Raw genomic sequence first — 12,388 nt, forward strand, 5'->3', positions numbered from 1 at the left:
ACTGATACTTAGCAAATTTCATTGTTCCTACTGGAATAAAAACCTCTACTGCCACTAGTTCATCTTGCAGTACCAATGCGTTCTTGTGGTTTTGCTTCTAAAAGGATGAAAAGTAAAATCCATTTCCTCAAACTTTCCAGTGTAGATATTTAGTGAAAGTTCTCTTTTCTTCTTTGCAGTGGGAGATGCAGCAGTGTTGTGTAACTGTACTCACTGTATGCTGTTGGTCTGACAGGTGGTGTATATTTCCTCTCAGGTTTAATTCATGGCTTTATTTGCCAACTATGAGGGAAAAAAAAAGTTATTGTGTCCTCCGTTAAGGTTTTGACTGTATTGGTTTTAGGATTAAACAGAAGCTTAAGGAGAGCAAGCAGAGGTCATTTCTTGCTTCCCTAAGAGAATTACAATAGTTGTGTGCCAAGATTGAGCGCTTGTAGTTATTTACAGCTATACCAAATCTTTGGTTGTACTGCAGTGTTTCCCTTCAGCTGTGGGAGAAGCTGCCTCCCTTTTTCTACACCTGAATTCCTGGTAAAGACAGCTAAATAGTCATATTCTACCTGCACCTAAACTGTACTTTCAAGTATCTCAGAATCTGTATCACTTTCCAAATTATTTATTAACTAGAGTAATATATTGCCATTATTTCAGATTGTGAAAACACTTAGTTTAGCTTTAGGATGTTAAAGATTGTCGTGGCGTATGGTTCTTAAGGCAATGGAATAGCTGGGTGACTGTCAGAACCTAGGGAATAATGAGTTGTCATCTAGTAGAGCACTGTACCTGAGCAGATCTGAACAAACACTGCTGGGAAAATCCCTTCCTTGTCATTCAGTCTTCCTCTGTACCACTCTGCATCTACTTGTTCCAGTATCTGGATGTAGTCTCCCTTTCTAAAGGATAAATCGTCTTTGGTTTCTGCTGTGAAATCATGAAGTGCTTCACACCACGCCACTGAGTGTCTGTTGTTCTATTCAAGTGAAAAGAAATGCATTAGTTTTAGAAGCGTTAATAGAGGCAACAGCAATAAGCTCGTGAATGTTGGTCTACAAGATTTGGGTGTCCAGACTTTCACTCACACAATGCTCTTCCTGAAGGTGTAGGCTAGAACAGTGTATCAGCAATTACTGCATAATTTCATCTAAGCTTACAGGCATTCCTTTTTATCATTGGTGGCAGAGGCTAGGATTAGTAAATTCAAAATTATCCCACTGCAACACTACTCAAAACAGAATTAACAAGAATTTGCTTAAGCACAAAGGATAAGAAAGTTGCATATGTTAACTTGTCAAAAGCTACAAATTCAATTCAGAGCCACTGTCAGACTTCTAGATGTGACCATGCGTCATTATGTGCTGTGGGAGTTGTACAACATTCACAGTTTAAAGTTGTGCAGCTAATCTGACATTATAATAGAAACTCTATGTAAATCTATGAAAACTCTACATAAATTCTGGCTTCCACCTCTGAAGCTGTATTACCTGAGGAAGGGAAGAAGAAACCTCCACTTTGTTCTTCAGTGCGGCTCCTATACCTACGTAGCAAAGGACGGTTTAGAATAGTAGCAATGACTACTCAAAATGTACTAATGAGAGCAGATTGAGACATTCAAAATGATTATTGAGAATAACTTCTTAAGAAGTCCTAGTATTTATTTTGCTTGTTCTCACCTCCCTTTTTACCTCTTTCCCACATGCATTGTCCTTTTGGACTTTATCCTGTATCCTTTTACACTGCCTATGTGTGTACAGTACAAAGCCATGTTCTTGAAGATTTTTGCTAATGTAGTCATACCTGTTCCAGGCAGGTCTTCAATTACTTCCACAAAGTTCAAGGGGAAAATTCCAGACATGCCTCTAAGCTCTCCTTTGGCCCACTCTTCATTTACATATTCTTTAAGGATAATAGTTTCACCTTCTGAAAAACTGAGTTCGTCTCTGTGATCTCCAATATACTCAAATCGTGCTATGCATCTTGGCCCTCTGCACAAACAAGAAAGGAACTTACTTTGTATATTTACTGTATACACTCCTTTCATACTGGTTCCTACCTCTGCCTGAATGTGCTTTATTGCTGCAACAAATGGTTATGAAAGCCAACAAACCACCATTTAGTTAAGACAAGTTGTTCGAGGGGGCTCTATCTACATAAATGCTTGTTATAAAGGGATATACCAGGTTTTGAACACATGAAGTACATTTTTAGTCTTTTTTTTACCTGAATATAAATCTTAGTAAAATGTCATAAACTTTTATTCTTGAGAACTTAATTTGTAGAATAGCTATAAAATAGATGTAGAAACTGCTAACTATATTAACCTCAGCACAGTTAACACCTGCTTCAAAGGTACCTTTTTTTTTTTTTTAAACTTACTAGTAAATTAAGATAAGAGAAAATATTTGACTTACTTAATAGATGGTGACGAGCAGGGTATTTTTTTCCTTTTGCCTTCTTCTGGAACATCAATCTAATAAGACAGCAAACTCAGTAAACATCTTCCATCTTAAGCTCATAGCAACACAACTACCATAAACTTTCAACTCGTTAAAATCACCTGTGTTTTAAATAAAGCATCAGATCCTGTTATGGGCTCCACGTGATGCTATATAATCACTGACATGCTCTGATACTTTACCATATTAATATAGATTTTGGTTTTGTATGTCTGATTTCTCATTTTCCTATCTTATACAAACAAGGAGCTCTACTTAATGTTTTTTGTTATTAGCCTGTTTTAATATTCCTACTTGCAGCACGGCTGATGGACAGAAAATGAGACTAGATGTTACTACGGGTTGTTGCATTTAGCTCCAACCTTCCAACTGATAATCCCTCTCTATCATTTACTAGCACAACATATCACAATAGACGAGATTATTGTTTACACATATTTTTCTGGGCTTTGGTAGCCAGCTATACTCAAAACAAAAGCACATCGTAAATCTCACTTCAGTATGCGTGTAGGGGCAGCATCTAAAGAAACCTTAGTTTAGAGAAAACAAACTAATTATTCTTAACTCAGCTGTAGATAACTACTATGTGCTAATTAAAGGAATGGGAGAAGTATAATTTAGAAAATCAGCACATGGATATATCAGTCCTTTATCATAAGAAGACTAACTGTATTTTTGGTATGATATGAAGGGAGATTTACTATGACACTGCAAGCCTAGGGAACCTGGCTAGGAGCTTTGGGTCTCAGCTCACTATCACATAAGCCAGTTACCATACACATCAATAAAAAATGTTTTGTTGCTGTTGTGAAGTTCTGGAAAAAATCATGCTGACTTTTAGGACAAATAATCTTTGCAGTACTCTTGCTAGAGAAGCTCATAGCTGTGGAGCTCTGAAAGGTCCATGGAAGGAAGCAATAACTATGTATTACTGTTTGGTGTCCAGACACCAAGCTAGTATGCAGCTCAATATTGTAAAACACAATACAGTGTACTGATGGAGGCCTTGGGTCAAGACCTAGGCTGACATGAATGCATAGGAGAATTCACTCAGCGCATGAGCCATATTTACTGTCCTTTCTTCTTTCTCTTTTTTTTTTTTAATTTTGCTCAAAGGAAATTTTTGCACTCAAAAGGGTAACTAGCTGTTAAAACTCAAACAGGTGTTTGAAAAGCATCTTCCCTAGCTTCTATGAAGTGTTATCTCTCTGTGCCAACGATGAATTTGATTTCAGATCTTCATTCCACTACTTTAACATAAAATCCTTATCAGCCATCAGTTGTAACAAGAACATTTATAATTTAAATTGTTGGTTTGTGTAGAGGCTCAATGTAGCTAACAAATCTTTCCTGTGAAAGCAAAGTGAGCATAGTTCCATGATTACTAACCCCAGGTCTATTTTTAATTCTTCAGCACTTCCCAAATTTTAAAATTCTTTTCCAGTAACAGCATTACAAACCAAACAGCCCCCCTCTGTAAAACAGCATTACAAACCAAACAGACCCCCTCTGTAACACACTGTGATGGTTACCAAACACTTGGTATTTTCCCATGTAGCAGCAGTTCTCATCTCTTTCTGTCAGCTGCCTTCACTCAGCAGACTTTTAATATCTTTAATGCCCAGCCGTACACCTTCACTGGACCCTGGTGCCAGTTCAGCATTTGTGTGTGTCCATCTGGCTGGGGTGGATAGCCCGATGGCCCTTTCTACTGGCACAAAATGGACTTCAATCTCCAAGTCAGGCTTACAATAGACCTGACCCAGCTTTTGAGGCAGTGAACTATATTGTATCTCCTTTAAACCTGAGCCGCTCAATCCATTTCCATTGGGCTTCAAAACAACACCCGTCTCTTGCCTGCAGTTTAATGGCAAGTGACACATTCAGTAACAGGATTGCTTTAAGCTCCTCATTTGCAATAGCACAATCTCCTTGCAATGTGCCAGCACACCCATTTGTGTTGCCACTTAGGGGAATGGATACAGATGGAAAAAAAAAATCTAGGAAGGAAGAAAAATGTTTTCTTGGGCTCAGCTGCTGCCCTGACCCTGTACTGCCCTACATGGCTGCAAAAGTGGTGATTCCAGCACAGTTCAAGGGGACAAGAATACTAGAGAAGCTGACATGGAAGCACAGAGCAGTCATCCTACTGCGTGTTGATTTTTACACGTTGCTGCGAAAATTAATCTGCTCTGTAGACCCCGAGAAACTACCCAAGGTAACAAAGAGAATCTGGTAACGGCCATGATTTTCTCACTTGGCTTGAAATTAACAGGAAAATAATCCCCATAACACAAGTTGGTTCTGCCAAATAAAGCATCTTCCTAATACCATGCAAACAAGTTGGTATGTCTTCTGCGCTGCCAGGGGGAAAAGAGATTATCTAAATAGTGAATGGAATTAAACACACAGGAGCTGCAGTAACACAGAACAAGAAAACCAACGCACTAGGATTGTGTGTAGTAATGTACACAAAGCCTACATACAATTACTTTCACAAAGCTGGCAGGAAATATCCCTGTGCGATTCCCACATTTTCCTCTGTACCACTCAGCGTCAATTTTCTCCAAAAGACAAACTGTATCTCCAGAACGAAGGTCCAAGTCATCAGCATGCTCTGCAAGACAGCATCATTTCAGTTAATGGTAGTTGTCACACTCACTGATTTTCTTTGAGTAAAACCTTCTTAATATAAATACTACGGACAAGAGCAGAATGAGTTTTCGTAAAACCTTAATTATGCCTGCTAAACAAATTATCTTTAACTAGAAGACTGGCCCAACTATACCTAAACCCATGGACTTGAACAACTCTACATGCAGACCTTGCGTGCTGAGCTTCCTGATTATTTTTCAGATCCAAGTCCTAAGAATATCTCCATTTGAAAGTCTTGGAGTAAAACAAGCTTCCAAAATATACACATTTACTTACCTGCAGAAAAATCATGCAGGACTACGGCATGAGGTGCACTTGTGTCAGAAACTTTTGGAGGGTTGTTTGAATCCTGACAACAACAAACAAATCCAAGTAGTTTATAAATCATGGAAGATAGTACCACTGACTCTCTGTCACGTACTCTGAGAGTCATTTTCTGACTTTGGATACGACATTGTTATGGATCAGAGAATCACCACTGGAGGCACAAGTAAGTACTGGTCACTGGTCTGTATTCTGTATGCCTTTGGCCAGTGTAAACCAGAATTTTCACCAAAATCTACTTCTGATCCAGCAAAAGAAAAGGGAGGGCATGTAACTTTTCCCAGTATACACAAAGCCTCAGATAGCTCTGTGGGTCAGAAGGCTGGAGTACTGTTATCAACTCTCTTTGCAAAAGGCTGTGGCCAAACTTGCTACTGCTTAGTACTGTGTGTCACCAGTTACTGCTCCTTGCTCAGCCCCAGCACACCCAGCAGGGGCAGCACACCTGCCACCTGCCCGGTATTTCTGAGGGCAGAGCCAGCAACCAGCAAGCATACAGGAAGATAATAGGAGAAATTACAAATTTGTTGTGGGATGTTTATCAAGGGAAATTATAGTCAAAATGCTGAGCCTTCATCTCTAGCCCACCCCCTAGACATTTTTAGACTGTACTGACCACAATCACTGTGCCTGAATTGCTTTCAAGCAAAGTAATTTATTGTGGGGAAAAAAAGGAAAACAAAACCAACAACCAAAAAAGCCCAACATGGACAAAGGTAAGGACAGAATAACATGAATTACAGCAGATAACAACAGATTGCAGAGAAACCTATTTCAGCCATGTAGGTTTTTGCTTATCAAAAAGGCTGCTCAGAGCTATCATTTACACCAGCTGTTTGATAGTAATACAGTCATGCCCTAAAACAGGTTAAGTTCTGTATAAGCACAGAGCAAGGGAAATTCTTTGAAGTGCCTAAGTCAATTCACTGATACATCACTTATAGCGCTTCGTAGAACTGAGCGCTCATCTTTTGCCTGCTTTTCAGATACTCAGCCAAGGGAGTGATTACCTTCAGAGGAGACAGAGGAACTTTACCAGTTTCCTCTCCCTTCTGGCACTCCAAGTAATTACTGTTGCTCTGCTCCATAAGCAGAATGTCCTGGTGCTATGAGGCAAATCACCATTATTGGGGTTTGTTTTGGTGGTTGTTTTGTTTTTATTAAAGAAACACAAGGATTTAATAACCACTACTGCATTTCTCAGTGTAACCTTTAAAGCCTAAAGCATTTGATGCTTTAACATAACTGGAACCTTACCCATTAAACATTTATCAACAGAAGAAAATGTCTTACCTTACAGGACGGTTCCCCATGGTTCCTGGGAAGGCAATCTTCCTTGGCAATTCCATGAGACAAAGGTAGCTTGAATAGAGGCAAATGGGAATAGTTTGTTTCTATTTTAAGCACCCAAAGTTTCCACTGCATGTGAAAACAGGTGATGGAAGTATTCTGACCACCTAATACAGGTAACTAATTTAGGAATCTAGTGGGAGATGACAAGCTCCTTTGGAAAGCATTCAGAGCAGGATTGCTGGTGATACGAATTGCCATTTCAAGAAATGCAAGTCTCGCCATCAGCTTTAAAAGTCTCTTAGCCACCTAACTTTTATTATCCCATACGGCACATGATGTTCAGCAACACTCTAATACAGAAATGTATTCAGCTGTCATGGAGGGCACTGGAAAAATGAGCTGGGAGGAAAATTTCATAGACAGTAACATGCAAGGTCAGGAAATTACTGGCGATCTGCTACTGGAAAAAAAATCTCATTTCCAAGATATGTCACGTTTCTATGTAAACAGGAATGGCTGTGCCACAGAGGAAGCAGCGTGCTTCCTTTATGTCAGACCTGTTCCTACTATCACTTACATGCACCTTTCTCTCTCTTACTCCTCTGTTCCACCAAGAACCTAAACACAAGAGTGAGGACCAGAGAGAAGGCAACAGAATGCTTCCAGTCTGTGCTGCATGTTGATGTTCTTGTTCATACTGTGGTTCTGTGGGCACTTTTTTTTTTTTTTTTTTTTTTTAATGGCAACAGCAATTGTTCAAGCTGTCACCAGTTCAGATCACTGACCAGTTTTAAGTATCTGGGGAAAAACTCTCTCCTGTAACATTGATCTGTGTTATCCCCTAACAACACATGCAGTACCAAAAAAAATATTTTTATAATGAAAACTGATGGAATTGGTACGATGAAAACCTAAGCTAAGTAATGTTACATTCCTCACTCTTTGCAGGCTTGATTAAGCAAGGTAAGCTACTTTTTAGGTTTTGATGCTCTTCCAATTTTGTTAAGTGTTTTGATATACACAGGGTATAGCTCTATACAAACGCCATATTTAGCATCATTTTATGTACTCTAATAGAATTCAGAACTGATGACTGTGGAAAGAACCCCAACAAATCAAAAGCTATAGGGATATATAAAAAATAATATACAAAAATACACATATACATACATCTATACGTCACATTTATATATTGCTTTCTCTAGTACTACCTCACACTGCTTATTACTATTTATTTATTAGTATTTTCTAAGGAAGGTTATGCTGATAGATGCACTAATCATATAACAATAACCTATCTCAATAGTTTTCTCACTACTATTTTATGAACATCAGCTTTTATGAACATCAGTCTCAGAACATCTCAGCTCTCACCATGTATTTATTGTAGAGGGGGTGACCTGGTTTAGGTCTAGGAGGTAAAGCTGGATCTTGATTTTTTAATACTTGGCTCTTTGTTCTCTTGGGTCCCAATTTGAACTTGCTTGGCTTTTTATCAGGAGCAATGTCAGAAGTGGATCGGGAAAGAGCATCCTTCTGGGAGGAGGTCTTGGTTGCAGAGAGTTTTGGTGGAGGTGGCCTTCCAGGAACTCCTTTAGGTGGGGGAGGTCGAGCTGGTACAATTTTTCCATTCACAGGCCTAAAGATTGGGTGAACCATCTGATAAATATGCATATTAAGAAGCCTGCCACCCCCCACCCTCCACCACAGCCCTAGCTATAGAGCATGCTTTAAGGAAACAAGACTCATGACTGTAGAGTGTGAAATACCTGAAGGTCTCGAAGAATCCATGAAACCTTCAGATAATGGGATTGGATGATCAAGTCCTTAGACTTAGATCCTTTGACTACACATTTCCAAGTCTGCCCACCACTTTTATTAACAGCCTGCCAGTGTTCTCAAAAGCCCTCTACAAAAGCAGGATTTTTTTCAGCAATCCACCTTTAAAAAGAGCTTTGACTGAAGATGCCTTAGCAAGGAGTTCTTCCAGTGAAGAGCCTGAGGGAAAGCCCTGAGAAGCTCTGCTGATCCAGCTGGTTTTCAGGAATCAGCCTAGCTCATACTCTAGGATTTCACTCACCTGAAGTGATTTTTGGGCCTCTACCCAAAATTCACGATGTACAACACCACCTTGTACAATGGCATCGCTAGCATGATTTACCGTTTTTATGCAACAAATGTCTTCTCCAGAAAGAAAACACCAGTGGCAATGCTCAAGCTTTCTGGTAATACCACACAGAGGTACCACACTCTTATTAGCTCTCTCACTCTCACAAGCATTGTGCACATAAAACTTTGGCTCCATGTTACTAAGAAACCTGGCACTATAATGGTTCCAAACATACAGTTTTGTTTATTTTTTATTGGGAAACCTTCAGTGAGTAACTGCACTTTTCTCCTACAATTTTATCTCTCGTATATATATTATATACATATAGTGTCATTGGCATAATTATTTGCTTGCATTAATTCCTCAAGGATCAGTAAAAATTATCAACCTCAGCAAATGTTCATTAGTGGAACTTCCAGAGTATCTGACATGTTTTGTGAACGTCATCCACCACTCAAGAAGATATTGATGATTTACTAATGCCCCGATAAGAGTTCTCTACTCCTATTTGAAAAGGAATTATTTTTTTCAATTTCAAAAAAAATTTCCACTTCTGTTCAACTTATAATTAACTCTGCTGCTTCACTGGGGTTTTAGGTCTGAAGTGAACATTGGACATACTGTAGAAGCTAGCCAGTGCTTCTGGGAAGGGGCTGGCCCAGCATCTGCCCTTTTCAGGGTGGCATCATCTGCCACCTCCATTCCTCCACCACTCCAACCCAGCCACAAGTGCAAGTGCTGTTGATCAAAAGGTCAGCAACATGCAGGAGGGGATGTTCTCTGTTCAGCTGTGGGTAAAAAGGTTAAAGATGCAGAAAGGAATGCCTGTCAGCAGCCACTGCACATTAGCTGAGGAGTCAAACAGCTGTCCTTCTGTAATCTCCCTGCTCATACCAGTGTCGTACAAACAAGTATGAATTCACTAGCAGCTTGGATCTGCCTATTTATTAGTGAGTACATTAAAAGAAAATCCTACCCAAGCCCTTTGAGTTAGGATCAGAGCTGGTGGTATCTACACTGAGACTAACTACACAAACTCACTTAAAAGAGATGTTTCTGAGTTAATCATTGAAAAATTGCACTTACCTTGGAGGTAGTGCAGGTTCTGGCTGAGGTGCTCCAGCCTGTTCTGAATGATCCAACTCCTACAAAGATTAAGAAGAAAAAGGCATTTCATTAAACCTAAGAAACAGAAAGGATCTTGTTTAAATGATGCATTTCTTATTTTAAATTACAGACAGGAAAACAAGAGTTTCTGGCACTTTGGGACTAAAGTAATAAATATCATGGTGTGTTCTAGCGTATTATTATTGTGCATAGAGGGACATGTAAATAACTTGGCTGACTACCTAAATCACAGCTTAAATTGTACATTAGGTATGACCCAGCCCTCTTTATCCTACCACATGGGAATCGGGCAAAAGACAAACTCAGGAGAGTCATACAAATCCACAATTTCACTGCCCGTAGGATTCCAACTTGTCTGCAGTTACGTTATTGGCTTTGATTTAACTTTGACAGATGAAACACTTTGAATAGGCTTAGAGCAGAAAATATGACATTGATGTAACTCGCACAGGAGAGAGTCTCTTGCAAATAACATTAGCTCTCATTCAAGAAGGCATCTAAGGATGTTTCCTAGAGATCTAACACACAAATCCTGCTGAATCTTGCTTTGGCAGATCAAGGCTTTGCTGCTCCCAGCTGCCCATCCCAACCCTGCCAGAGATTGCTACCCTGTGGCAGAGTCAATAGAGGGGAACACATGACATATCTGAAGGGCTTGGACCACAGTAATGGATTAACAAGTTACCATCCTTCTGACTTCTGCTGTTCATTTTCATCCCAGTGCCAGAGAATACTACCAGCTCAGCTGACCAAGCACAGCTGTCTGCAACAGCATGGTAAATCAGAGTGCTAAATCTATGATAAAAAGTAACCTTTTTGAACCAGTAACTTTTAAAAGGGCTCAATACTCTTGTTTGTGTGTCTTGTGGACACGTGCTTGAAACTGGTAAACAATTTCTGTGATTTTTCTCCACCTAGACAATACCTAGATGTATTTTGTGACAGAACTTTGCCTCTTGACTAAGTCCCCAGATGACTGCTCCTGATTAAATACTCCTGATTAAAAAGAAAACAGCCTGACACTTTCAGATGGGACTGGCATCCTAACATCAAAAATTCTCCTCTTCTGCATGAAACCTGAGCCAACTGCTGCTTATGGTCAACAGCTTCTGTTGTTGCTTCTACAGATGAACACTGGTAGTTTTAGAAGCACTGGTTTGTGTAATACTTTGTTATGAATCCATTCTCGATGTTTACCATTTGGCAATAGAAATAGGTTGAAATGAGCATATACAATCTTGAACTTAAGTTTAGAGGAGGAGATCTCAAAATATGGAACAGGTTACTCAAAGATTAGTGTATGAGGTGACCCTCTGCATGCCTGTCACAATAATCTGGAGGATATTGTAAATGTTTTTGGATTGTATTGTGTAAAATGTTATTTAATGTATTGTATTGGAAATTATTCTTACAGCATTATCCAGAAAAGATAGGGCCTCTATGAATAGCCTCTTCAGCCACAACGTTTAAATCCCTCCCTTTATCCTATTAGCAAAAGTAGCCACAAATACATTTGTTGGCAGCTGTCCACCCAGTTAGGGCTTTTGATTTGATTTGATCTTTTTACTGCCTATGGTTTCCAAAAGATTCTCTGCCATTCTTGCCATCACAGCTCTCAATATTTGGAAATTCTACTTTCATTTTCTAGTTTATTTTAATTCTATTTAGTAAATCTGTGTCAGAGGGAATAGAGGATACATCTATAATGAAGCTACAGCTTCAGCTACAATGTCTACCGTTATTATTTGCTCAGAAGTGAAGAGCAGAGCCTTATTTTTCAAAAAGATGGTTCTACTCAGGCTCTGACAAGGGCCAGTAGAAAACAACTGGAAGAAAAGAGCTGAAGAAAGCAAGCTTCATTCATCTACAGAACAGCTTCTCTGCCTGGACATTAGCTCAGACACAGAGAAGTACTGTGTGTATGAAGGTAAAAAAAATAGATATTTCTAAAGGACTTTGGCAGTATTTGACCATGCAAGTCTTATTACACTTTGAGCCACTTTGCAGTGCTTTGGAAACTAAATTGTAGCGTATCCTTGATTCCGGCTGCAAAATACAGAAAATTTAAGATAAATGTGATCAAAGTTTAGTAAAATCAACAAAGTGTTTTTCAGAACTGACAGCAGTCTAAATTACCTTATTAAATTAGAGGATGCAATTAAAAGAAGAAAACCTTATATTTCTGAGTAGTCCCTTTCATCCTTTGGTCCCTCAAATAACTTGCTTTAAAAAGGATTGAGAGTGACAAGAGATCTGTTACCCAAAGCAGAAAGTTGTAATACAGGAAAAGTTTTAACTTACCACTCTTTTTACTAGGTCACCACTGTTGGGTTTGCCTGCTGTGATGTCAGAGGTGTTGCCAATAGGCTTTTCAGCAGGAAGTGGTGGAGGGCTATGAGGGATTTCATTTAAAGCTGTTAAAAAA

The 12,388-nt window shown here is 39.2% G+C and overlaps 1 protein-coding gene across 6 annotated transcripts in view; it reads right to left on the reverse strand.

Annotated features, from left to right (window-relative positions):
• Positions 1–12,388, reverse strand: part of SH3D19 (SH3 domain containing 19) — an 80,403-nt gene that overhangs the window by 4,537 nt on the left and 63,478 nt on the right. For 5 of the 6 annotated variants that reach the window (XM_048071713.2, XM_048071718.2, XM_066996731.1 and 2 more), the window contains 10 exons: positions 12,265–12,377; positions 9,922–9,980; positions 8,100–8,364; positions 6,726–6,794; positions 5,385–5,457; positions 4,940–5,070; positions 2,409–2,467; positions 1,795–1,982; positions 1,482–1,534; positions 784–970 (listed from right to left, as the gene is read on the reverse strand). In XM_048071713.2, the coding sequence (XP_047927670.1) occupies positions 784–970; positions 1,482–1,534; positions 1,795–1,982; positions 2,409–2,467; positions 4,940–5,070; positions 5,385–5,457; positions 6,726–6,794; positions 8,100–8,364; positions 9,922–9,980; positions 12,265–12,377 (1,197 nt within the window). The remainder of the gene's footprint in view (positions 1–783; positions 971–1,481; positions 1,535–1,794; positions 1,983–2,408; positions 2,468–4,939; positions 5,071–5,384; positions 5,458–6,725; positions 6,795–8,099; positions 8,365–9,921; positions 9,981–12,264; positions 12,378–12,388) is intronic. The other variant, XM_066996730.1, reaches the window with a different exon arrangement.

The sequence above is a fragment of the Anser cygnoides genome, chromosome 4 (genome assembly GCF_040182565.1).
Source record: "Anser cygnoides isolate HZ-2024a breed goose chromosome 4, Taihu_goose_T2T_genome, whole genome shotgun sequence".
Taxonomy (NCBI): domain Eukaryota; kingdom Metazoa; phylum Chordata; class Aves; order Anseriformes; family Anatidae; genus Anser; species Anser cygnoides.